Genomic DNA, 25,244 nt, shown 5'->3' with positions numbered 1-25,244 from the left:
TTCCTCAAATTTCAACGGGATTGCGTTGATTTTATGAATTGTTATTCAGCTATTATCTTCCATGATACACTCACCAAATGTGTCCTTTATTTGTTTGTTTTTTCTCCTCTATAATCTCTTCGCATTTCGTAAGTAAGCTTTTGAAAGATACGACGCGGCCGGTCGAATTCATGATCCTTTTTGGGACGATTTGTACCTCAAATACAGTGTATGTAAGCGGGATTGCGAAGATTTCATGATTTTTTTTTTCTCCCTAATATTATCTCCTCACATTTTGTGCATGCGTTCTTAAAAAGTACACGGAAGGGCCGATTTCGTGATCCTTTTTGCGCCTATCTTCATTATGAGACCATTCTGAACGAATGAAAATATTCATTTGTGAAATGACTGTGTAAAATTAAAATAAACGCAATCAGATCCATTTACTGTATCGCTGAATATCGAATGTCTTTTTACTTTTTCTAAAAATCGACACAAGTAAATTAGTTATAACATAACTGCCACGCTGATGCGAAGCCGGGATTGGATCGATCTTGCGTTAAAAAATCATGAGTAAAATGACCCAGAAATGCGTGCGCTTCTATCAATGTTTCTTGTCTGGCATGACCGCCGATCGCAAGCAAACGAAACGCAGTTACACTGTACACTGTACATGCTTTGCATGTATTGCATTGCATGGCAGTGCGTGAGCAGCACCAAATGCGCAAGCGAGCGCGAATAACTGGTCGACTGCTACTGCTCAAAACTGCACATGTATATGTTTACTGTACAAATTGCACCGGTAGACATAAAAGAAAACTTGCGTAAAACTTGTTGAACAGTGCGATATCTTGCATTCTGTTTCTCCCTGATCGGGGCTGCTCTTTTTCTTTCTACTGACCCCACCAATGCTTTTTTTTTTTACCGGTCATGTCAGACCGGTAACTTGTGGATTTCCTGAAAAGTTACCGGTCCGACAGTGACTTTTACCGGTCTTTGACCGTCGGTCCGGCGCCAGTGTGCAGCCCTGCTTTGTATGCATAAAAATAAAAAAAAATGTTGTTTGCATAGCAGCTTTCCATTTTTTGGAGCTCTGTCAATTTTTTTTTTTTTTTTTTTTTTTTGGTGTCAAGGAAATGAGAATTTTTCTCAAGTTATGTTAACACACACCCAAAATCAACTGTTTTAAGAAATACATTTTTGCAAAGCAGGGTGAAAACCAATCATTCATATTGTGCAGAGACACATGAAAATCACATACTACTGCGATATTCATCAGAATGCAAAAATGAGGTCATCTTGATATTTTTTTAACCCTTATGATAGTTTGCCTTGCACAGTGTGTGTAAACAGCATAAAAAAAAAAAATACAACCACCGAAACATTTTTAACTCCATGGTGCAACTCGCCACACTACACGTTTGCACTGTAGGTCAGGGCGAGTGTACGGGAAAGATACACGCTGGTCAATATTTAGGCATGCACGGTTCAGAGATTTAAAGTGCTACGCTTGCAGCTGAATCTAGCTCTTTGTTTTGTACATAATGTTTTTTTCAACCACAACAATGTTCAACTTCCTTCTGGGTACATGGTATGTGATCATACACTGTTTTCTCAGCCCTAGGCTGTGGTGGACTTTACATGAAAGGACTGATGTTTTAAAGGGACTGTAGAGTTCTGGTTGAGGTGAGGATTTAGCTTTTAATGTTTTGCGAGATATTCAGAAACCACTCTATGATATGTCAAAGAGCGTACAATTCTAAGGGGAATCAAAAGTTTCTTTGATGAAAATCGGTTTTGTAATGACTGATCGAGATATAAATCCAAAAACAAGGTGAAACAAAGAGATCCTAATAAAAGGCGTGGCTTGTTGCCTTTTATTATTATCGCTTTTTTTTATATATCTCGGCCATTTGAAAACCAATTTTCATCAAATAAACGTTGAATCCTTCTTAAAATTATATACTCTTTCATATTTCATAGTCCTCCAGGTTTCTCATTATCTCACTAGGAATCTTTAATATAAACCTGAATCCTCCCCTCGACCATTACTGTACAGTCCCTTTAATGTTCCCATCATTGGAACTGCTCTTGCATTCACCTGAAATATAGAAAAAAAGGAAATGAACTTTAGTGGTAAAAATGAAAATTTCCTGTAGATACAGCTACAGTATTTAGTGCTTATTGATCTTGATAATGTGTCCTGGGCCCTATTACATAAAAGTTGAGATTGAACTTAAATGTCAGAAAATCCAAAATATTAAAGTCACTGAATACTCAATTCTGATTGACTGATACCTGATTTATGTGTCATTTCAATCAAAGAAGACATTACATTGTACAGCCAATAGATCTCGAGAAAGAGCCCCTGGAAGAGATATGTCACTATATGTTGTATACTGTGTCCAATAGGGAAAGTCAATCTTGCACATATATTGGAGTAGGAAAGCAACTGTGTGTGGATATTTCGAAGGCTATCTTTAGTGCCACCAAGCACTGATTTGATTGCGAACAGCCAAATGTTCGCACTCACCGGACCTCGATAAAAAAAGCTAATCATATTATCAGCCTACATTCCTGTAATTGTGTAGTCAGTAGGAGCTGGCCTTAAAGGGATGGTACAGATTCCATTGAGATGGAGCTTCAGGTTTTCAGTGTTTTTTGATGATGATTTCTTGAGATAATGAGAAACCTCTTATGAAATATGAAAGAGTAGGCCTATATCATTCTATTAAAAGAGGAATTCAGAAATTTTAGTATGTTGCTGTGTCATACCAAGGATCTCTTTTAATAGTGGACCATCCTGGTTAAAATTGACTTTATTTTACATCGTCAAAACAGACAACCTGGGGAATAGTGTTGGGTAAAAGGTTTATGGTATTACGTTTGATAAGAACCCTTTTGTGAAGAATGGATGTTCAATACACAATTTGATAAATTCATCCTTTTTTTCTCCAACCATCAAGCCCACAACACACCTGGCAGTCATTGCTGATTGCTAGTACCCTTGGAAATCTGTCATTGTTAGTCCCTTAAAAAATTCATGAATTTGGTGAAATGTATGGCTTGAAATCTGGCATGAAGTGTGTGGAGGCATTTCTTCGGTGATATTTCATTCTGCGTTGTCTGCCTGAGGGCTCACACGAAATGTGCGCGGAGATCTGCAGTGAAACAGTGAAAAAAGGGACAGGAGAAATTGCAGATTGAAATCTGCTACACGTCCTTTTCACTTGCCTCCCTGGGCGACTCGCCGGCCAATTCATCTAGGGAGAAATTGCGCTGCAATGTACACCACCGTGGAGCAATTATGTGTACACGTCTCCATGCATAGCTTGTGCAAAGATTAGAGGGGGGGGGGGGTGGGTTGTAGGTGTGGAAGGGGTGAAGAATAAGGATTATGTGCCCTCCACGCTCCTAATACCACTCATAAATTCACATCTATCGCTGCATGCTGCCGGACACTTTGTACGGGGAAAATATTCTGTACATGAAAGTGTGTTAGTACGCACTTGCGCCTACTCTGGTACTCATGGTCTCAACCACTGTGTGAAAAACCAATCTGAGGGGTCAAAAGCCTTGTGTGTGATTCTGTGAAGTATCTCAGGCAGTAGGCTTGAAAAGAGCATTTCCATCATGTATTCAAAATGAATGGTGTTTTTTTTTTTTTTGTTCCTATATTGTAGTAATGAACCCTCTTATTCACCTGCTCTCTCCGATATCAACAGTTTCCTAGGTAGGATTTTACTGAGCATTCATCAGTTGTTGTTAGGTAGGGCACACCTCCAGCAAGCGTTGTGGTTGTTAAGGCAATCTTTTGTGCACAAAACATGCATGTACAGAAGCAGTAGATCACATATTTGTGACATAGCATTTACCTTTAGGGGATGGCTATTGAATAGTAACTGATCAGTGGGAATCAGTGGGAATGCTGGGGGATGATTGTTGCAATCGTTGTGGGATTCATTATTTTGAAAGAGTACATTGATTTATATATCTATTGTTGTGTGAAAATTATTTGCTCCAGAATGGTCTCATATTCAAGTAATGTGCAGTTCAATGTTTCCAGGTTAGCATGCCTGTACAGTGTCGGGGCGATCGTTAATGGGCCGTTATGCCCATGAAGGAAATACATGGGTATGATGAGGACCACAGTCCAGCAATGCCTGGATGAGCCTGAATAAAGTCAGGAAACAAGACTGACATTTGTGTGTGAAATGGGGGAGTGGTGTGATCTAAAACTCTACTTGATGCTACAACGTGAACACTGATACAGAAAATCAGTGACGTGTGGAATATTTGGTATGGGAGTTTGACTCTCGACCAACCGAGCGCTTCGGTGAACCTCAGAATTTTTCAGTGGTGGGATCACAATGATGCTGCAAATATTTTGTTGAATTTAATGGAAGACAGACAGAAGACAAATATTAGTATGAGTGTGCATGTGTGTGTGCCTGTGTGTGTGTGTGTGTATGTGTGTGTGTGTGTACAAATCAAAGGTCAATTTTTATCACGGTTCATCACTTGCAGGATACCCAATCTGGCCAATATTGCCCTTAGACACAACATGCTAAGGACAGTTTTTTCAGGTTCTCTATGAAGATGAAATTTGCTATGCTACAGTTTGTATATCAAATGCAGACCATTCAATATCAGACACCTTAGGCCCCCCCCCCCCAAAAAAAAAAAAATGTTGTATTGGCGTAACATGAGATTTTCAAATATGGTCGGTGATTTTTTTTTTTTTTTTTTTTTTTTTTTTGGCTACCTGTATTTTACGTGTAAAACTCATATTTAACAAAACCCCATTCGAAAGAGAGGGTCTGTTGCATCCAAAGTTTGTTATATCACCGGTTTAGAAGCCGTCACGACATACCGGTCAGAATATGAACGAACAAATTCCTGGGCTAAATCACCCAGCGCCACGGACAAATCGATTCTCTGAATGATATTGAATAAAATCTTTGATCGGGACTTGCCGGTCGCCGACACGCTGTACTGCGCGGCCATTTTCCGACACCAGCTGTTGTTGTTGTTGTTGTTTTTGATAATTCGCAAACCCGTATCGCGCCCTCTCTCGGTAAAAACGATGTATTTCCTTTTTTTTTTTTGTTGAAAAGTTCAGGGTCAGGTTTTTTTTTTAGGGTCGGGCGGGTTACACCAATACAACAATTTTTTTTTTTTTTGGCCTTATTGCAGTTATCAGAAAAAATGAGAATGCATTTTGAAAAACTGGCACTGCTAAAGAGACAGTGGATACCTTTTCCTATATCACAGTCTAAACTATCATACATCATGTCAGGACATCTATCCCAAATGTAAACATACCTCTCTTCACTGATATGCACATATTTGATATTAATTCAAAATCGTTTGTCAAGATCATGTTGTTCTATTCCTCTTTGAAGATGCCATTCTTGATTCAGTAAAGAATTTTCAACTGGAGATATCGGAGATTGTGTTTCTGGAGACCCCATAGAATTTGATGCAGGGCTGACTAGATTGCCTTTGGCAACGAGTTGAATCAATTACATACAGTGTTAGACATGTTCATTATAGGCTTTGCATTGTGATGATTTGTATGTATTGCTTTCACACAGGGGCCTATAAGTATGATACCCCTTTTATACTTGGAGTTTATATAGCTCGCTTCAGGTCTGACCTGAAGCGAACTGAATTTGTACAGTGTAGTTGGAAGTAAAGCATGTATACAGCCCCTGAATTTTCATGCTTGTGGGGAGCACAGAGGCTGATGTGAAGGAGGCAGTTAGGTTACCATAAATACTCTTGTCTCGCTTACAACTCGAGTGGTCAAGAATGGCAGTATAAAATGACTTCTGAAGTGGGAGCCACAAAAGTTATCTTGCTTCAGAAGCAAGCTGTAATCATGCACAGCGTGAAAGGGGTAGGTGCCTATAGATACCTAGATAGTGAATGTGTGCATATGAATGTGCACAGATGTACCATGTGTACAATGTATGTGTTATGGACAGGTACGCAGGTGGAGGTGGAGGGTGTTTGGCTATGATTAATGGCTTTGAGTGGCAGTGAAAGAAATCACACTGGATACAGCATTGCCTAATTCAGTGGAGATGAGAGTAAAATCATATGTGTGTACCGTTTGTAGTGAAGATCTGCAGAATAGTTATATTTCATCATAATGAAATGGAATATTTTTCATGTCTGTTTTCATTTTAGTGCTGATATTGCCTTGATTGGATTGGCCGTTATGGTGAGTGCATTCCCAATTACACTTCAGAAAATTTGAAATATTTGAAGAAAGATGAGCTAATTTCATGCCTATTTCTTTTCAGTTGCCCAAAGAAAAAGTTAAAATTCTGTTCTTACCTATTGCAGAAGATTAAAAAAAATAAAACCTGTGGATCTTACATTTGTCAACTAAAGAATGACGAAAACTCATTGAAGAAAAATCACACCCTAAAGTATGAGTAGTATGCTTGTACTGTGGAGTTGTTTTTGTCAGTGATTGCATTTTCTTGACCTGTTGACCCATTGTAGGATAATCAGGAAAATATACATGATATCATATCAGAAAATGCATTGCACATTTTTATGATCTATCAGATTTTCTTTTGACATCTTTAATGTAGTATTTGTTGTTGTGGTATGCATGTCTAGTCTTCTGTTCTCTGATTTTTTAAATGTTTTTTTTTTCTTCCCCTTCTTGCAGGGCCAGAATCTGATCCTCAATATGAATGACCATGGCTTTGTGGTGAGTAGGAATCACACCTCGAATGAGTTACTAGCTTGTAAACCATGCAGTATGCAGTCACTAACATTAAATAAAGGGGAATGATACCCAAATACAGTTTATATGAAAATTATGTGGATTTAGTGAATGGCAGCAATGTTACAGCAGTAGAATATATCAGCAAAGTTTGCAGAAAAGCAAACAATCAGTTCAAAAGTTTTTAAAGATTCGATGCTGCCATCCCCAGATTAGAGGACTACAACAGTTTGTAACATTACAGTGAAAAAAAAAAGACAATTGTGTGAATGTAGTCATACAATGTTATATTTTCCTCCTTTTTTAACTAATGAAGTGGTAAGGGTTCAGTCACTGTAACCTCAGCTTGTGTTCCTCTTTCAATGATAACACATTGCAGGTCTGCGCATTCAACCGCACCACGGAGAAGGTCGACCGTTTCCTTGCCAATGAGGCCAAGGGGACAAAGGTCGTTGGGGCGCATTCGCTGGTGGAGATGGTCAGTAAGCTGAAGAAGCCGCGCCGGGTCATGATGCTGGTCAAGGCAGGTGCCGCGGTGGATGCCTTCATTGATAAACTGGTACGTCTCTTCCTCCATAGTTGGTTTTGTTTTATAAAATGCTGCCAAGGGCAGTACAGCCTTCACTGCTGCCTTGGTGTAGTTTCATAAATACTTAACACTTTACCTCATCAGGTAATTGTGATAAAAAAGTGGAAATTTTCACGCATTTCACGCAAACAGAAACTAGCGCGAAAATAAAAGCACATTAATATTTTTGCTTGCTGTGTGTTCCATTAGTTGATGTCTTGATTTCGCAGAATTAAAAACACGCAAAACTCATCTTACCCGGCCAAGCACGAAAAATTAGTTGCGCGAATCATATCCACTTTTACAGTATCATTTCCTCTTTAGAAGTCAACTTTGCAAGGTTATTACAAGACAGCCATGGTTTGTCGTGAAGTATACAACTTGTAGTGGGAGTTCATGTGTAAAAAGGAAAGAGAAAAGAAAATCTAGTTCAGATTTGTGTACAGGTCAATTTGTGAGGTCTATCTTACCTTTGGTCTGGTTGCAATAAAAACTCTAATCATTTTGTTCATCTGACTTTACTCTGTTAATCAAAGCCAACTATAACAAGGTGGATGAAAACACACTGCCAGTCCTTTGGGGAGAACCAAGCCCCATTAGTTCAAGGAAGCACACTCACTCATTTTTAACTATTGAGTAACACTTCCATGCAGTACTCCCCTCATTGTTAGATTATGATGAACCATTGTACTGGGCATTTCTGCCTTTATGGTGATCCTGATCTTTTTGTTACTGCCCGGTCCATTTCCTGCTAAATTCAGCTTGCCAGAAACTCACAATAGCACTTCTCAAATATTGAAGCCACCTTGCCTTGAGGGGAGACTACATGAGAAATTCAATATTAAAGGGTGTATACAGTTCTGGTTGAGGTGAGGATTTAGCTTTTAACGTTTTGCGAGATATTCAGAAACCACTCTATGAGATGTCAAAGAGCATACAATTCTAAAGGGTATCAAAAGTTTATTTGATGAAAATCGGTTTTGAAATGGCTTAGATATCCCAAAACAAGGTGAAACAAAGAGATCCTAATAAAAGGCATGGCCAGTCGCCTTTTATTATTATCACTTTTTTGGATATCTCAGCCATTTGAAAACCAATTTTCATCAAATAAACGCTGAAACCTTCTTAAAATTACATGCTCTTTCATATTTCATAAGAGGTTTCTCATTATTTCACTTAGGAATGTTCAAAACATGAATCCCCACCTCAACCAGTACTGTACAGTCCCTTTAAGTTGGATGAGTTTGGTCATAGTGGAAAACATTATGGATGCAGAAAAGAAGAAAAACATAAGGAAAGGGGATTAAGGGAAAGGTGCCAGTGCTGCAAATGCTATTACAAGCAAGAATGGAAAAGCATGGCTGGCAGAAATGCTTGTACCAGCAACTACTGCAGGTAAATTCAGTGTCGGAAGTTTAAGTTTCGGACCGCTACAAATATATAAAAATGATACTGGTGGTGAGAACTAATCTTGTACCTGCAAAGAAAGGGGGAGGGGGATTTTGTATGACATGTGTCTGCTACTCTGCAGTGTGAAACAAGTACATTGTACTTGTAGATCTTGTTGAATCAGTTGACAATGATATAGTACCATTTATTCTGGAATCTGTTGTTAGGAAGGAATTTACTGGTGAAATACATAGCTAGCATAATGTCTGTCATTCAATTATGGATAGATATTCATGAAGGCATTTCAGGTAGCAAAACATACGCTGTAGTATGAAGGTTTGTCATTGCTGCTTTACGTAAAATTTCTGGAAGCAAAAGAAAGGAATGAATTGCTTGATATACAAAGACTCATCCTAAATCAAATGCGTAATGCTGAATATAAAGTGCACATGGTATTTACATGGAATTGAATCTGTCTATCATGAATACAGTCCACTCCCTCAATAACAGCCATAGTTATGACAAAATTCCAGACACAATGAAGTAAAAATTCAGGCCACAACATATCCGCTCTATGTTTCTATTATTTATATGTCAGTTGTAACAAAGTTCGAATCCCGATGGAATCCCATTTTCTTTGCTCACTTTTCCACTAATAATTTATATTCTTTCTGGTCAGTTTATTCTGTCTTTATTTGTTACAAACTCAAAAAGCTGCATCACTTCGGTGATCCCTCGCATTTATCCCCAAGTTGAATTATCCTTCGGGTTTATGCCAGGTTCAAGTGTGTGCGTGTGTGTCACACACATACACACTGCTATAGCTTCTGACCACCCGAGCATTGAGAATTAAGGGTTTCTGGGACGAACACTGTACTAGGGCTTTCTATAGCTCAGTCGGTAGAGCACCGGTCTAGCAATCCGGAGGTCTCGGGTTCGAATCCCGATGGAATCCCATTTTCTTTGCTCACTTTTCCACTAAAAATTTTGATGCAGCGAAAGAAAGCTGCCGGTCCTGAGGACTTCATTATAACAGGAGTTCACTGTAGTATAAAAGGCATGGAAATGTTTATTTAATTTTTAGCTCAACAGAGCCAAAGATTGAAGAGGGTGGGGGGGGGGGGAGCATGGTGGAAATGGCATAGGGAAATGTTTCCAATGTTAAAGATAAACTACATACTAGGCACTGAATAGCTGTTAATTTCAAGTTATCTTTATGTTATGCAGCAAGTCATATGCTTCAGTTGGAAGAAAATCAACAAGGGAGGCTTTTATTCACATTCTACTCATCTGTCTTCACTCTCAACTTAATGCCCACTGAGGCAAAACTCTTTTCATATTGTGGAAATACAGTGAAACATCTAGGTATAGTGGGAGAACGTGGAGTTGGTCATATGACTTGGCATCAACCATCACATGACCTGAGTCACTTTTACCTCTCATGATATATGACATCACACACTTTATGTTGTCGTTGTTTCTTTTCTCCTGCAGGTTCCTCTCCTGGAGAAGGGTGATATCATCATTGATGGTGGCAACTCAGAGTACACCGACAGCCAGGTACGAACCCACTCCAGTACGGCAGAATGTCTTCTTCAGATTCATACCTTTTGATATTGAAACTTTATATGGTGATGAATAGGGCACGTCATGGGGTGACTGTGCTTGTCTTGTTGTATTTAAATAACGCTATGCCTGTGAATATGGTCTGCCTGTGTACCAAAAAATGAGATAAGGGTAACACATTCTTGGAACTGTTGAAAGATTTTGAGTAATGCTGGTTCAACATGAATGCGTTGTCACTCGGTATCAGTCACTGATCACCTAGTCTTGGTGGTTTGAATGGAAGTTGCAGGTTGCAATGAACAAGAAGTTCAAGCATTGTGATGAATACTTGAATGATGTGTTGACTTTCTTTTGTACACCTGTCACAGTACCAAAATACAGTGTATGTCAATTGATGTGATGCAGACATGCATGAGTTATTCATTCCCCCCCCCTCCCACCAAGCTGTATGGCAAAATTTGATACCCATTCCGAATGAGTCAGAAGTGCCATATTTACGGGTGAGACTGATCATTCTGTGATGAGCTACGTATACTGAAGATTTTTTTTTTAAATTTCTATTTTCAGGCAGTTATATTCCGAGGATAAGTTTTCCAGGTACTTTGAAATAATGCTAGTATATTACCTTATATTTTGATATACCCTTACAATGTGCAGGAGTAATAATCAAATCAAGTGGTTTAAGAAATACTTGTATCAAATTGATATGACTCAAGAGATGCCAGTAAGCTGTTGGTTCTGGGGCCCATTTCATAAAACTCGTTATCAGTGACAACTGCCACATTTCTATGACAAATTTGCTCTCAGCCAATCAGATACAAGAATTTCGGTAGCTTGTCACATCTATGACAACTTGTCACTGATGACAAGTTTTATGAAACAGGCCCCCGATGACCTTTTGTTGCACATGCTCTTTAATAGAGACTCGCCTAATTCCCCATCATTTTATCGCATCAACTAACAGAGGCGGATGAAGAGCCTGGAAGAGAAGGGTCTGCTCTTCATTGGCAGTGGAGTCAGTGGGGGTGAGGATGGTGCCCGCTATGGCCCCTCCCTGATGCCCGGCGGCTCACCCAAGGCGTGGCCCCACATCAAGGACATCTTCCAGGGCATCTCGGCCAAGGCGGGGTCGGAGCCCTGCTGTGATTGGGTGAGTGGGCGGGGCAGTAGCTGTCTCCGGGACGTCTCCTGCAGACGTTCCATGACGTTTGCTCCTGCGATACTGTAAACCAAGGAATGTTCGCTTGCATTTCAATTTTGCGAATTTCATGAGAGCCAATTATATGCTGCAAAAAAGGCCGTGGGCTCCAATTTGCAAAGAATTTCATGTCGCAAATATATCATATTTTGAAGTACGTGCGTGTAATTGCTCCAGACAAATATCTTCATGCTAAGCCAAATATAAAACTACCCACAAACATAACCCTAACCCTGATCCTAATCATCACATCAAACTAATCCTAAAACCCTATCACAACCCTGACCCTAAACCTATTGAAGTCCTTGGAGAAAATAACACAGGAGCAATGTGGCGGGAGCAAATGTCGTGTCACCCCAGCAAAATGCTAAACTCTGCTCATTATGATGATATTTAGGAGGCTGTCTTAACCCATTTAGGACAAGTTGATTTTGCTGTAACATGTCTTTCCTATAGACACCTGTCCAAGCACACTCAGGACTAGTTCTTCAGTAGGGATGATATTGATGTAACTTTTCTTCTTGGCTCACCTCTGCAGGTCATGCTGAACTGTTTCTTGATACAATTCCTTTTCCCTGATATGCTCACTTTTTCACTCAAATCACAAAATCCACAAAATGAAATCTGAAATGAGTGACAAACATGCAATCAACCACTCGCAGCAAAAAACAAAATCCTAACAAAAGTTGGGTTCTGTCATCTAAGAAGATTGTATGTAGCTCTCCACGTAGCTAGATACTCTCAAACGATTGGCTAATCAAAAGCAGAGGAACCTTAATACTCAAAGAATTCACTGTTATTTGTGCGTAGTGTTGATTACTGTAAAACGAATGTTCGCGTGCATTTGAATTTCGCGAATTTCGCGAGCGCCAAGATTGGCGAAATTAAAATGCACGCAAAATTTTTTGTCTGCACTAGATGCATTGAACGCCAGTGGCAATTCGCGAAAATTTCATGTCACGAAAAAGGCCGTCGGCTCCAATTCGTGAAAATTTCGTGCGGCGAATATATCATGTTGTACAGTACTCTTCTCGCTTCACAAGATTCTTGGTACGAAGTCTGAGCAAGTCGTTCTGCTGTACTGAGTTGGGAATATATTGCCGTATATTATAAGTGGGCATTGCCATGGAGATTTCAGCGATTCTCTGCTTTACGGACAGGTCGGAGAAGATGGAGCCGGCCACTACGTGAAGATGGTGCACAACGGCATCGAGTACGGTGACATGCAGCTGATCTGTGAGGCTTATCACCTGATGAAAGACATTCTGAAGATGTCCCCCGATGAGATGAGTCAGGTAAGGAGGGTAGGGGAGGAAGCAAAGGAGTCAGAATTATTTGTCGTTTAGCGACTCAGTTCCATGTCTGAGAGAAATTTTATGATTGTATAAAAGCATTTGGTGTCATTTGAATCGTATTGCAATGTCTTCGAAATTGTCTGAGCATCTCAGTGAAATGCATTTAGTTTTTCACATACATATATTTGCATGCTCTCTGACATGATTTGTACTCAGGGGCTTTTTTATGCCTTTTACACTTTGGTGATAGTTAAAATCATTTGTAAATTTCCTTAGTTGTGGATATGAGATTTTTAGAAGTGAATAGCAAATTTGAAATTACTTTTATCTGTTTGATTTATATATAAATATGAAAGACCCTTGTGTGATTCAAACCTGTGAGTAAAGATTTAATTTGGTTGATAAGATTGGGATCACTTGGGGCATTTTCTGTGGAATTTTTGTATACCGTACATACACCGTAAAGTTAGTTGGAACCTATGATATTGTTGGATGTGCAGATAAAGAAAAAAGACAAACCACAAACAAACAATGAGAGAACTCGGACAACAAGAAAAAGTGCATGTGAATTGTTGATTTAAAATAATGTGTTACATCATGTAGGTATTCTTTGACTATTAACAAAAGACAACAAATACATTCATGGTGTTGTTTTGAATGCGTGTGTCATGACCTATGACCTGTGACCTGTGCAGGTGTTTGTTGACTGGAACAAAGGTGAGCTGGACTCCTTCTTGATCGAGATAACCAAGGATATCTTGGCCTTCAAGGATACCGACGGCAGCCCACTGGTGGAGAAGATCAGGGATGCTGCTGGCCAGGTGAGCTCCTTGACCACCCTCTTCTGACCCTTTGAGTTCTTTCGCAATTTAAAAAAAGAAATAGAAATTAACTTCGTATCATTAAATGTTCACTTCTGAATTTCACTTCATTTTCTTATAACTAAAGAGAGATTTGATGAAACCAGGCAAATTCATTAAATCTGGACAAAATTGGCAGGAAATTTCCAAAGATTTGCCAATTCAAGAAAATTAAAAAGAGCAAGTTCAATCTTTAAAATGTGTTGCCATTTTGAGAAACAGTTATAAATTTAGGATATTAAAAGGCTTATAAAATTCTGCAATAGAAACAAACAGTTATAAGGGCACAACACAGGACTGAATGAAAAATAATATTTTACTGAACATTACGTACTTAAACAGACAGAATGTATGGTAAAATTTATGATACACAAATCAAGCATCAAACCACAGAGATTTAGTCGGTAGGATTTGATGAGAAACTCCACTTCATGTCTGTGTCATGTTGGCTGCAAGTAAAAAGAGTTATGTTATACCTTGTGAGGCTATGACATCATGATGACATCTCATATTGACATTAAAAGTAATTAGCAATTGCATCAGGAGAGAATGGGACAAATTGTTCTTTAAAAACTTCTGTGTATAGGGCTCACACGGGTAAATAATTCCCCATAGAGACGTGTGTTAAAATTCAAAATTCAAAAAATTCTGTAAAATAGCTGGGAAAAATGAGGTCTTCACTAACCTGGATAAGTGAGCTATACCCTGTCATCCATCAAATTTCCAAGGCAGGTTCTTTGGCTCAAACTCTGTCCAAGGGTCCGCAAAGCCAGACTGCGAGTTCTTGTCACTCAAAAAATCACCTATTTTCTGTACATGCACCCAATGGAATATAGTCCCTTCAAATTCCATGAGAAAAGCTTTCATCTTCAAACCAAAATGCAGTTTGTAGAGGAATTCATACTCAATATCTGCAGCTATTCAGTTTTATGCCAAACTACATTTACATGATTTTAATCATTTTTTTTTCATTTATTTTGGTATCTTTGGTACAAATTTGTGAAGGGGTCTGGGACATTCCATTCTATTCACAGGTGTGAGCCCTATATATGCATGTTTGTATGTGTTTGTAGTATGTAGTATGTTATTATTTCTCTCATTGATATATTGGAGTGATTTGTGGATAATCTATTCCAGAAAGGAACAGGGAAATGGACAGCCATCTCAGCACTTGACTACGGCATGCCAGTCACTCTTATCGGTGAGACCTGGTAGATATTGATAGAGATGTGATGTTATTGTTGTGATATGGAACACTTATCTCATGGTCCTATGCCTCATGTTGAACATACAGTTGGCAGCAGGGTAGTTCTCTATGCGTAATGTTTTGTGCCTGTCTGTCTGTTAATTTTTATGTTGGGAGTGTTTTGTTGTTTTTAAATGCATGCAGTTCAAAAATTAAAGAAAAAAAATAAAGAAAAACTGGAATTTCAGGAAATGTAGTAGTGGTGGTGGTGGCAGTAGTTGTAGTAGTAGTAGTAGGAGTAGTAGTAATAGTGGTGGTGGTAGTAGTGGTTGTAGCAGTAGTAGTAGTAGTAGTAGTAGTAGTAGTAGTAGTAGTAGTAGTAGTGGTAGTAGTAATAGTGGTGGTGGTAGTAGTGGTTGTAGCAGTAGTAGTAGTAGTAGTAGTAGTAGTAGTAGTAGTAGTAGTAGTAGTGGTAGTAGTACTAGTATGTAGTAGTAAGTAGTAGTACTGTATTTGTAGTAGTAGTAGTAGTAGTAGTAGTAGTAGTAGTAGTAGTAGTAGTAGTAGTAGTAGTAGTAGTAGTAGTAGTAGTAGTTGTAGGAGGAGGAGGAGGAGGAGAAGGAGGGGGATGGGGAGGTGGTAGTAGTAGCAATAGTAGTAGTAGTTGTAGTGTCCAGCTGTTGAAACAGTCACCAGAGGAAGCAATTGTCAAAGTGCTAGGAGTATTGTAAACGTGCATAGTGTATATAGATTCACTCTCTCCATCTTTCTTTTTGCTGTGATATCGTTGTTTCACTTTGCTACCATCCCAGGTGAGGCTGTATTTGCCCGCTGTCTGTCTTCCATCAAGGATGAGAGGGTGGAGGCCAGCAAACAGCTGGAGGGACCATCCACGCCAGCCTTCAGTGGGGACAAGAAGCAGTTTATCGAGGATATCAGACAGGTAAGGCAGGAAGAATTACGACTTTCATCACCATGGAATGACGAGATTGAGACTTGACGATATTCTGGAAAGTGCCTTTGCAATTTGTCCAGTGCGAATCTGTTTGTCGTTTCATGGCAGTGCAGACATTATGTCCGTTTTATCTATATGCATGATTACTACATGGCTTTTGTACACAGATCCAAAAAGCTTGATCTTGCATTTCAGAGACTATGCCTTCTGTGATTGATTGTTGCATTGCTAAAGAGGATTACAAAGTCATCAGATATATTGAGTTACAGTGATTTTATCCCCCAACATACATCATGTCATTTTGGAATTTGTCTCTTTTGCCCATAGGAGACTCTCTGCATTTCAGTGATCATGGTCTACCAGACCAATTCTAGAACTTAATGGGCAGGTACAGTGTAAAAGTCAGTTCAGTGTGTATTCTGTCATATACTGTATACGACATATAGTTGGCAAGTCTAATTTTTTGCAAATTAGGATTGCCAGACAATTTTGCGAGTGGTTGAATTCGTGATCATGGAGAGAAATGTACACATGCATGTCGCAGTCATGTATGGATCAAAGGTAGTAATTCTTCATGTTGTAAAATTTGCAAATAACACTGGACTCGTTATATGAGCAAAAGTAAAAACCGAGCAAATGTATGGCATATTCTATATCTCTCACTACAACCTTTGACCTTATACCTTGCCCTTTGACCTTCCTACGACCCTTGGCAGGCCCTGTATGCCTCCAAGATTGTGTCCTATGCCCAGGGCTTCATGCTACTGAGGGAGGCGGCCAAAGTCAACAACTGGAACCTGAACTACGGCGGCATTGCTCTCATGTGGAGGGGCGGCTGCATCATCCGCAGGTCAGTAACCACGACGATGGCATCCCCTCTTCGTCTTTTCTCGTGTTTTGGCAAAATGTGTAGACAGTTGTGTTGCTGGCAAATGAAAGTCCACTTTGTCATTGCAGGTGTTGTCAATCCATCAAAAATGTACAAAATGTACATTTTGAAATCATTTAACCCATTTAGGACGAGTCCCGGGTATACTCTGGCAAGTGTCTGTGGGAAAAGCGTGTTGTAGCAAAATCAGTCTGTCCTCAACGGGTTAATATCACAATATCAAGAGCAAATTCTTGTCTTTGAGTGGACTCTGCTACTTTGCATATTGAAAGACAATAACATGAATATTCGTCAAGGGGTTATCCACGTCTTTTCACAGGATCTTTCCTTGACAGTACGTTACAGAGGAACCTCGTAATAATGAGGACCTAAAGACCATGACAATTACTTTGTTATATCATTCTTATCACTATATCAGGGTGAAAAACAAAGAGATATCATTAGCTAAAACTTGCAAAATGACCTTGTTATATTAAAGAGGGTTTTGTTGTATCTGACCTCTTTATAACAAGGATCATTATACTAAAATGTTTATAACATACATTGCCAATGTTTTCAAACCCAATTATAGTGTGTTCCTTGGAAACATCAAGGCTGCCTTTGACAAGAACCCCAACCTGACCAATCTTCTCCTTGATGACTTCTTCAAGACCGCCATCCACAAGTGCCAGGTCAGTGCTCTCCACAAGTGCTGTTCAACATTTTGCGCAAGCAGCGTTTGCAATGAATAAGATTCTATATTTTATATTGCAACTGACTTACAAATTGCCCTCCATCGACATAAATACACACTGATTGATTATTGTTATGATTGTAGTCGGGCTTACATACTCGGGTTAGAGTCAAACCAACAACCTCGTGAATGTTAGACAGGCGTCATATCCACTAGACCACCAAACTTAAGCCTGATAGCCAATGGTAGTTTTGTACATTCTCTAGATTCTTGATAAAATGGACTCTTGAAAAAATGAAGTCCTGTAGTGAACATAAATGATTTTATTCTGGTGATAAATCACCTAAATCGGATGCAAACAAGTGACAGTGATTTTTAATATGTGTAGGAGTTGCTATCGAAAATGCTGGATCATCACCGAGTACATTGTGATGGAGTTGAGTCTCTAATTGTTGTGAAGAGAAAGTGGATATCTTGTATATCAGGCTGTTGAGATGAAAGAAAATTTAGAAGGCAGTTGATGTTTGGGTAGTAGTGGTAAAAGAGTCATCAGATATTGTACAAATTCATGTATATTTTGATTTGTTCATGTTTAATGTATCACCTATATGTGTATGGAGGCTGTCAGTGTTCAGACAGTGAATTTGGATTTTTTTTAAAAATCAATTGAATAGTAATCCACAGAAGCAAACCAAACTAAAGGAAAGTAGGTATTATGAATATCCCTCATCTAAAATGTATGATTTGTTTGTGGTATTGATTTGTAGGCCTCATGGCGTAAAGTCCTGGCAGCAGCTGTTACCCATGGTGTTCCCACCCCAGCATTCAGCACTGCCCTCGCCTTCTATGATGGCTACCGCTCGGCCCGCCTTCCAGCTAACCTCATTCAGGTAGGTTCAAGGTTCGAGTATGTCTCTCTCTTACCCCCCCCCCCCTTCTACTTCCTACATAGCCCCTCATCTTCACTCTCATTTACGAGCTTTCATGCTTCTGCTTCATAGCACGGCACTGTATTTTCTGTCTGCATTATTACAGCTTGTAAGTACAATAGCTTGATAATGAAGACAGTTTCCACTTCACACACCACACAGAGAATCCAGTGGAAACCTCGTAGTGTAGGATGCATGACCTTTTGAGAAGAAAAAAACCCCCAAAACACAAAAACATTCTTTGAATTGAAATCAATTTCTTCAGTAGGCACTAAACACTTTGTTGGTTATTTATTTATTTTTTTGTCCAGTTTCATCTGTAGGAGATTGTTGAATATTTCTTGTGTAAATGTAACATGATAAAATTGTGAAATATGAACAAATGAGTCGTGATTTTGTATTTTGATATTCGAGTAAAGCCAGCATGAGTCTCTTAAACATCCACCATATATCATTTTTCCAGAGAAGTCCTTGGTGTTTCAGCCTCACATTTTTGAGGGACAGCTCCACCATAATGAATTCTCGCCCTCATACATGTGTACCTCTTCCTCCTTTCTCCTCCCCCGCCCCTCTTTCTGTTCAGGCCCAGAGGGACTACTTTGGAGCACACACCTACGAGCTTCTCTCCGAGCCTGGCAAGTATATCCACACCAACTGGACCGGGCACGGCGGCAACGTCTCCTCTTCAACATACAATGCTTGAGGGCAGCAGCAGACAAGATCGCTCACTCTGTCTCTCTACACCACCTTCTTCTCTCTGTCTTCCTCCACTATCCATCTGTCCATCTATCTCTCTGTCTTGTTCTCTTGCTTCTCTCTTTGTCTCATCTTGTAAACTTTCACTCAATTTATTTCCTAGCTTCTTATGCCGTGAAGGTTTCTAAAATTTTGTAACGTTCTGTTCATTTGGGGATGGTCCTGTTTTGTAATAATTCTTGCACCAAAACCACAGACATGGAGCAGAGTCTCTGATGGACAGAAAGAGCTCACCGCAATTTGGTGCATAGATATTTTATGAATATATTTGCACATGCGTACCCTGGTTTGAATATTTTAGGAATAAAAAAGAGACCCAATTTTCTACTGCTAGTTAATCATGAGCCAGAAGCAAAAGTTCTGTCGTTGCTTGTCGTGTAGGTGCTTGTAACTTGCACAAAAGGACTTTCATCTCTCAATACAGTATCTTAGTGTTGTTTGCATGTGCAGTTTGTCTTTTGTTTTCTCTGTATGGAAATGTGGCAGGCCATTCTAGCATCCTGAAATACTTCTGAAGAAAGTAAATTTTGAAGGCCTGTTTGCATTTTGCAATATAAAGGTGCATGATATTGAGATTTCTGTGATGTAATATGAAAATTTCTGAAAGAATGGATTGCTACTTTTCCTCTCTTTTTTCCCTCTCTCCAAATCATATTTGATAAGCAGAGATCATAATCTTCTATCGTTTTACATAATGAAAATTTATGTGATATTAATCAGTAGGTACTCATTTTATACAGAGGGTGTATAATTGATATTTAGATATGTTTTATAGTGTTTTGGTGCTGTATATCCTGATTCTTTCCTGTGATACGTAACATTCAATCCATGCATTTAATGTTTTAAAAGGTAGCATTTTAGTTAGTACTTGCTATGCCAAAGTTGTCAGCAAACACCCCTTTGCTAAAAGCAATCGATTGAGATATGTTTGTGTGAGTTTTGGCTCTAAGCGTACCTGTTAGAAAGTTTGTAATGGAAAGAGCTGTGTTCAATGATGATTTATCAGAATTTAGAAAAAGAAAGCATCTTTAGTCAAGCCTTGTCTCTGTCAAATATTCAGCTGACTTTAAAAGAGCAATATATCAAGATTTAGTCTCTACTTTCAGTACTGGTACTACTTTTTGGTGACAGAGACAGCGCATTGTGTGTCTGTAGTTGGGAAATGGTGCATGGGTAGATTTGGCAACTTTGAACCATTGATCAGTAGCTTTTTGTGGTGTGCAGAGTGTCAAATTAGTGTGCGTACTTGTGTGCATACCAACCCCCTCTTGAAAGGAATAAAGAAGTCATCACATAATACATTCCAAGAGCAACTTAGTTGGAATCGATTGGATCATTTTTGCATCACCAAGGTGGGAGAGAAAATGTGCAATGATGTTTGCAATACTTGGTCGCCATCTTGGGAAAGTTGGAAGTTTCCGTGTCTTTGGGTCAATTCATGGAAGCATGGTGGAGCTTGGACAAATCATAGTTTAGTGAATTTTTGCAAAGCTTCATTTCATTGATATTGATGCAGAATACTTCATGAACTATTGCTCCAGTGCAACCTCCTCTAAAACACGGATAACTACATAATCAAAGCAAATTTAATATTGTCACATATATTGATAATTGATAACTTTATGCAAGGATAAATCAAATATGGGCAAACAGGAAAATAATGTGAATAGATGGAGTGACAATGTTGTGGACATTTTATGATAATGGTTCATTGGAGCAAATGCAAAGAAGTGGTCAAAGTTACTTTTATTGTCATGTTTCACATTTGCAGATTAAAAAAAAAAGGAAGAGGCTCTTTTGGAAGGTGTATTTTGAAGTTTTCATTTTTTGGTTTTAGTTTTGTGTAAACTCGTAAGAGTATGCGGCTATGTAAAGCAAGCAGTCTATCCCCTTGAAGTCTGAAACAGGGTCATTTTAAGAGTGCATTGGGACTAAAGATTTGTTGTCGTTTTTCTTCTCTTTGTCAGGGTCAAAGGTTGCATTTAAGACATGCTCATACTTATCTAGAATATGATTGGCACTGACTGTCACTAGGGATGAGTAAATATTTTGCCACCATGTGAATAAAGATTGACCAGTTGCCCATTGCAACAGATTTCATTCTATGGAAGCATTTAATTATCATTCTTCCCTGATGCACGCGTACCAATATTCCTCACAACTAAAGAATGTTCTCAGGCATGAAATTTCAGTGTAGGTGAGGTTGATGTATGCCTAGAGATTTGCTCTCTATATCAATTTCACTACATGCTGTGAGAATAACACACCCTGAGGCATGTGATGTAAATATTTCATCCATGGAAGATGTTGATTTCCCAAAGCCTCAGAAACAAATCACAACTCAGCATCTGCAAAAAAAAGCTTTGTTGCTGTTCTTGAATTGAAGATGCAGTCTACTGCTTTCAAACTGATATGAAAATCCCTGCACAAAGGCCGTAGGTCACTTCAGTATCAATGTTAAATACCAGGTCATCTGTCATGACCTACGATTGTACGTATGCATTCAATATATGCCCTGCCTCATGATAACTGCCCTGTGAGTGAATCTCACCTTTTAGAATGATATCAGAGAATACTTAAAATGTCCAGTCTTTGCACTTTTAGTGTTCCTTCCGAGCTACAAAGTTACAATGCCTAGCATTTCACATAAATTCAGTTACAATCAGTACTTGGTGGATTTGGATGTCTAGTTCATGTGTGTCTCTATGCAAATGTGTACAACATTCAACTCTTCTGTTACGTGAGCTTGCTAGGACCTTGATGTCAATATCATGAGCATAAAATCTGCAGATGGCTATTCCTTTCCTCCTGAATGTAAACATCTTGAGAGAAATTGATATATTTTGATAATATGGCTGTATGTTTGTTCTTAACACAGAGGAAAGCACCAAATAAAATACTAGTACAGACTGAAGCTCTAATGTTGTAGTTGCTTGTCTCTGTCAGTAACTTCATTTTTTCATGCTACAGTCAACCTTGCTTAAGTCTACCTCGCATAAGTCAAGTAATTGCCTAAGTCAAAGGTCTTTTCAAGCCCTCTTCTCTTTATATTCTATTGACTTTAACCCCTCAAACAGTTGTAAGTCGAATTTTTTCTTAGTCGAAGCCATTTCTTTAGTCCAAATAGATTTGACTTTAGGCAAGGTTGACTGTATATCAATTGTTGTTAGATATCACAAAGTGGGATATAAGAACTTTTTACAACCACCAGTAATTACTTATATGATCAACCACTAGTAATTACTTATATGATATATATATATATATATATATATTTTGTTTTTTTTTTCATTATAACTGTATTTGTTATAATGGGAATGCACTGTATATTCAGGTAAGGACATTTTGGAGGTTCTATTCCTTTTAAATTCTTTTGTTTTTGTCCCTGATATAACAAGATACCCAACATAACAAGGAAATACCAGTGTGTCAAGGAGCTGTTTACAGTGAGGTTCCACTGTAATCTATATATATGAAGGATAAGACAATAGCTTATTGTGACCTGCATTTCATATGTATGTGCCCATCTATTGCAGATAATTTGTGGTAGAGAATAAACTCTTTATATGCCACGGTGGAAACCCCCTGTGTACCACATTACTCTGAGACACAACGTAGTCATGCTTTGGGAAACATTCTGTTTTGGGTTTTTGTTTTTGTTTTTCAAATATGTGGAACTTTTATGGATTTCTGATAAGCTGGATATGAAGCGAGCAAAGTTGTCAAGAAAATGCCAAACGTTGCTTTGATGTAAATTGTATGACAAATCTATGATTGTTTTTCTTTCAAATGCCCAGTAGCTACATTACTGTGAAGGCATGACTTTTGCACACAAAACAGTGACAGAAACTTGGAATTTCTACACAAATCCAGTAGGGAACACTGCTTGCTAGTCAATCACCACATAAAATGCAAGCGATGTGTGGGAGGAAGGGAATCGCGAGAAACTCTTTCATTGTACCGTTGCGTTTGGTGATTTATCTATCGATTTGGGCAAATTTGTGCGTTTGAGCAGAATATGCGAAAATTGGCATGCCGTTGACTGAGTCGGGCGTGCGAACGTGGCACTTAAAGATTTAAAGTGGTTGCTAGTCCATCTCCAAAAGGCCATAAAGACCATCTCAGTATTTCCTGTGAAAGGTTGATATGCACAGGTTTGACTTTCAACGTCCAGAAGTACGGGGGTTATTGCTGTAATACCAGCCAACCAGCCTGTCCTCCCACGATCCCGTGGGGTGCTAAAACGCACCCTTCTTGAGTCACGCCCACACTCTCAGGTGACTAATTCCCTCAAGCACATGCTATCAACTCTCTCGTCCTCTGAAACACTAGTATGCGTAACCTCTAAATATTCCCCAGTAGGAAGGTATATTTTGTTCCATAGTTTGCACAAGCCACATTCACCATCACACACCAATTAACACCATCATCTTGATTTTAAAAAGAAACAAAAAATAGACCTTTTACAGTAATACTTCAACATGACCAAATAAAAAACAATTTAATTCATTTTTTTTCAAAGGTTTCTTGTTTCCCATGTAAATTAAACTTCCTAAGACATTCACATACAAGAAAGAAACAAGTCATGCACAAGAATCAGCTGTTCAATGTTATAGTAGTATTTAATCGAATAAGGAAAAATGACTTTCAACATAGAAAAAAAATGATTGATGATGACAATGACACACATATTTCCTGACTTCAACAATGCCACAGCATTGAAAAGGCTTTAAATCTAGGCCCAATACACTCCTACACTACCTTCGTATAATAGTGTAATATTACTTTCTTATCAGTTACATCAGACATATATTGGGTATGTATATCGGATTTTAGATGTCTGCGTGACTAAAATGAGCCTCATTTGGTTTGATTCCACAAACAGTTACGATGACTGGCGCACACTGATCATAGGAACCATTTTGAATGTGCCACATGGCTGCTCAGCTAAAGGATCAACAAATATTGCAGGATACAGTACGTACATGGCAGGCAGCAGCTATGAGCAATGTAAGAACTTAAAAGACATTAAACACTAAAACTAACAATACTGCAGATATGTGACCTATTCATTGTATTTTTGTTCTACGATATTTAAGTACTATACGTATGGTTGTCCGTTTGTTCAGTTTTCCTGTTTTGCACATGAATACGCAGTTCTCTGTTAACTTTGTTCAAATCACGATAACTTTCATTCCATGATGCCATGGGAAGCTTTTTTATCTGCTGATAGAAAGGCATTTTTTGTTTCTCTTTAAATCTGGATTCTTGCACTATTTTGCAAACATCATATCGTCGGCTGAGAAAGATAAGGGCGTTCAGTTGCCACTAAACCCATAGTGTTCATGACCACTTAGCGCCCTTCTCATTCTCAACAGACGATATAGTGTAATACTGTACCAGATCTATATTTCTTCATTATCTTTCTTAATGGATGGATATCTGACAAATGATGTTGAGTGTCTAAAAGTGAAAAACAATTTTCTACTTAACCCCAACTCCAAAAGTGAATGTTATAGTAAGACTTTTCTTTACGAAGTCATTCTCATTAGACCAGAGGGAGTCTATGGTCCCAATTTACCTATACATTGGTACAATATAAACCAAGTTAACAAATGAAATCTAGTCTGTGGACTGAAACATGTACAAAAAAAGGCATACCTTGCCTTTGCGTGGGGGGTGGGGATACATGATGTGTCAGCACTAGTGCACACTAGTGCAAATCACATTTTGCATAATTCATAGAGTATGTAGATTTAAATGGCCTTTGTAAATTCCAGTCTAGGAGTCTACCATTATCTCTCATTCAATCAAGTTCATGTATAGCCTAAGAAATACTCAATAAAAACACCCATTGGTGTATTAATGTCACCATCTTGATTAAGCTAAACAGATAACACATTTAAGCTTAGTACTCTGGCCTTTACATACACAGAAGTACAACCTTTAAATTGATATTTCATGCTCCTACTGCATAAAACAATGCCACGCTCATCTTTTCTAGACGCTTCTAGTGGAATGAAGACATAAACTTGGAAGAGGCAAATGAAACGGAAGCTACAGTAACTTCACAAATCAGACTTTTGCACACTGACAGCCACAACAATCTGCTTACTATACTGCACTGCACGGCTGACAATAATGCCAGGCAGTTCTTGATTTTATTTACACACATTAATGCACACAAATGACTAGGTTGCCTTCAAGATGTTTGTTCATTCGTTTGTTTGTCACAAAAACTACATCATATTGCTTA

The 25,244-nt window shown here is 38.7% G+C and overlaps 1 protein-coding gene across 1 annotated transcript in view; it reads left to right on the top strand.

Annotated features, from left to right (window-relative positions):
- Positions 1-19,625, top strand: part of LOC139741444 (6-phosphogluconate dehydrogenase, decarboxylating-like) — a 29,414-nt gene extending 9,789 nt beyond the window's left edge. Inside the window, exons 2-14 of the mRNA XM_071652025.1 lie at positions 6,175-6,208; positions 6,668-6,709; positions 7,104-7,283; positions 10,176-10,241; positions 11,212-11,397; positions 12,606-12,740; positions 13,436-13,561; positions 14,738-14,801; positions 15,599-15,729; positions 16,458-16,591; positions 17,202-17,301; positions 18,071-18,193; positions 18,816-19,625. Coding sequence (XP_071508126.1) covers positions 6,175-6,208; positions 6,668-6,709; positions 7,104-7,283; positions 10,176-10,241; positions 11,212-11,397; positions 12,606-12,740; positions 13,436-13,561; positions 14,738-14,801; positions 15,599-15,729; positions 16,458-16,591; positions 17,202-17,301; positions 18,071-18,193; positions 18,816-18,935 — 1,441 coding nt within the window. The 3' untranslated portion in view covers positions 18,936-19,625. The remainder of the gene's footprint in view (positions 1-6,174; positions 6,209-6,667; positions 6,710-7,103; positions 7,284-10,175; positions 10,242-11,211; positions 11,398-12,605; positions 12,741-13,435; positions 13,562-14,737; positions 14,802-15,598; positions 15,730-16,457; positions 16,592-17,201; positions 17,302-18,070; positions 18,194-18,815) is intronic.
- The last annotated feature ends 5,619 nt before the right edge of the window (positions 19,626-25,244 follow it).

The sequence above is a fragment of the Diadema antillarum genome, unplaced genomic scaffold (genome assembly GCF_040938485.1).
Source record: "Diadema antillarum isolate AM-2024a unplaced genomic scaffold, OU_Dant_1.0 seq00000931_RagTag, whole genome shotgun sequence".
In the NCBI taxonomy this organism is placed as follows: Eukaryota; Metazoa; Echinodermata; class Echinoidea; order Diadematoida; family Diadematidae; genus Diadema; species Diadema antillarum.
Note: the sequence above shows the minus strand (reverse complement) of the source record. Positions and strands in the feature narration are given on the sequence as shown.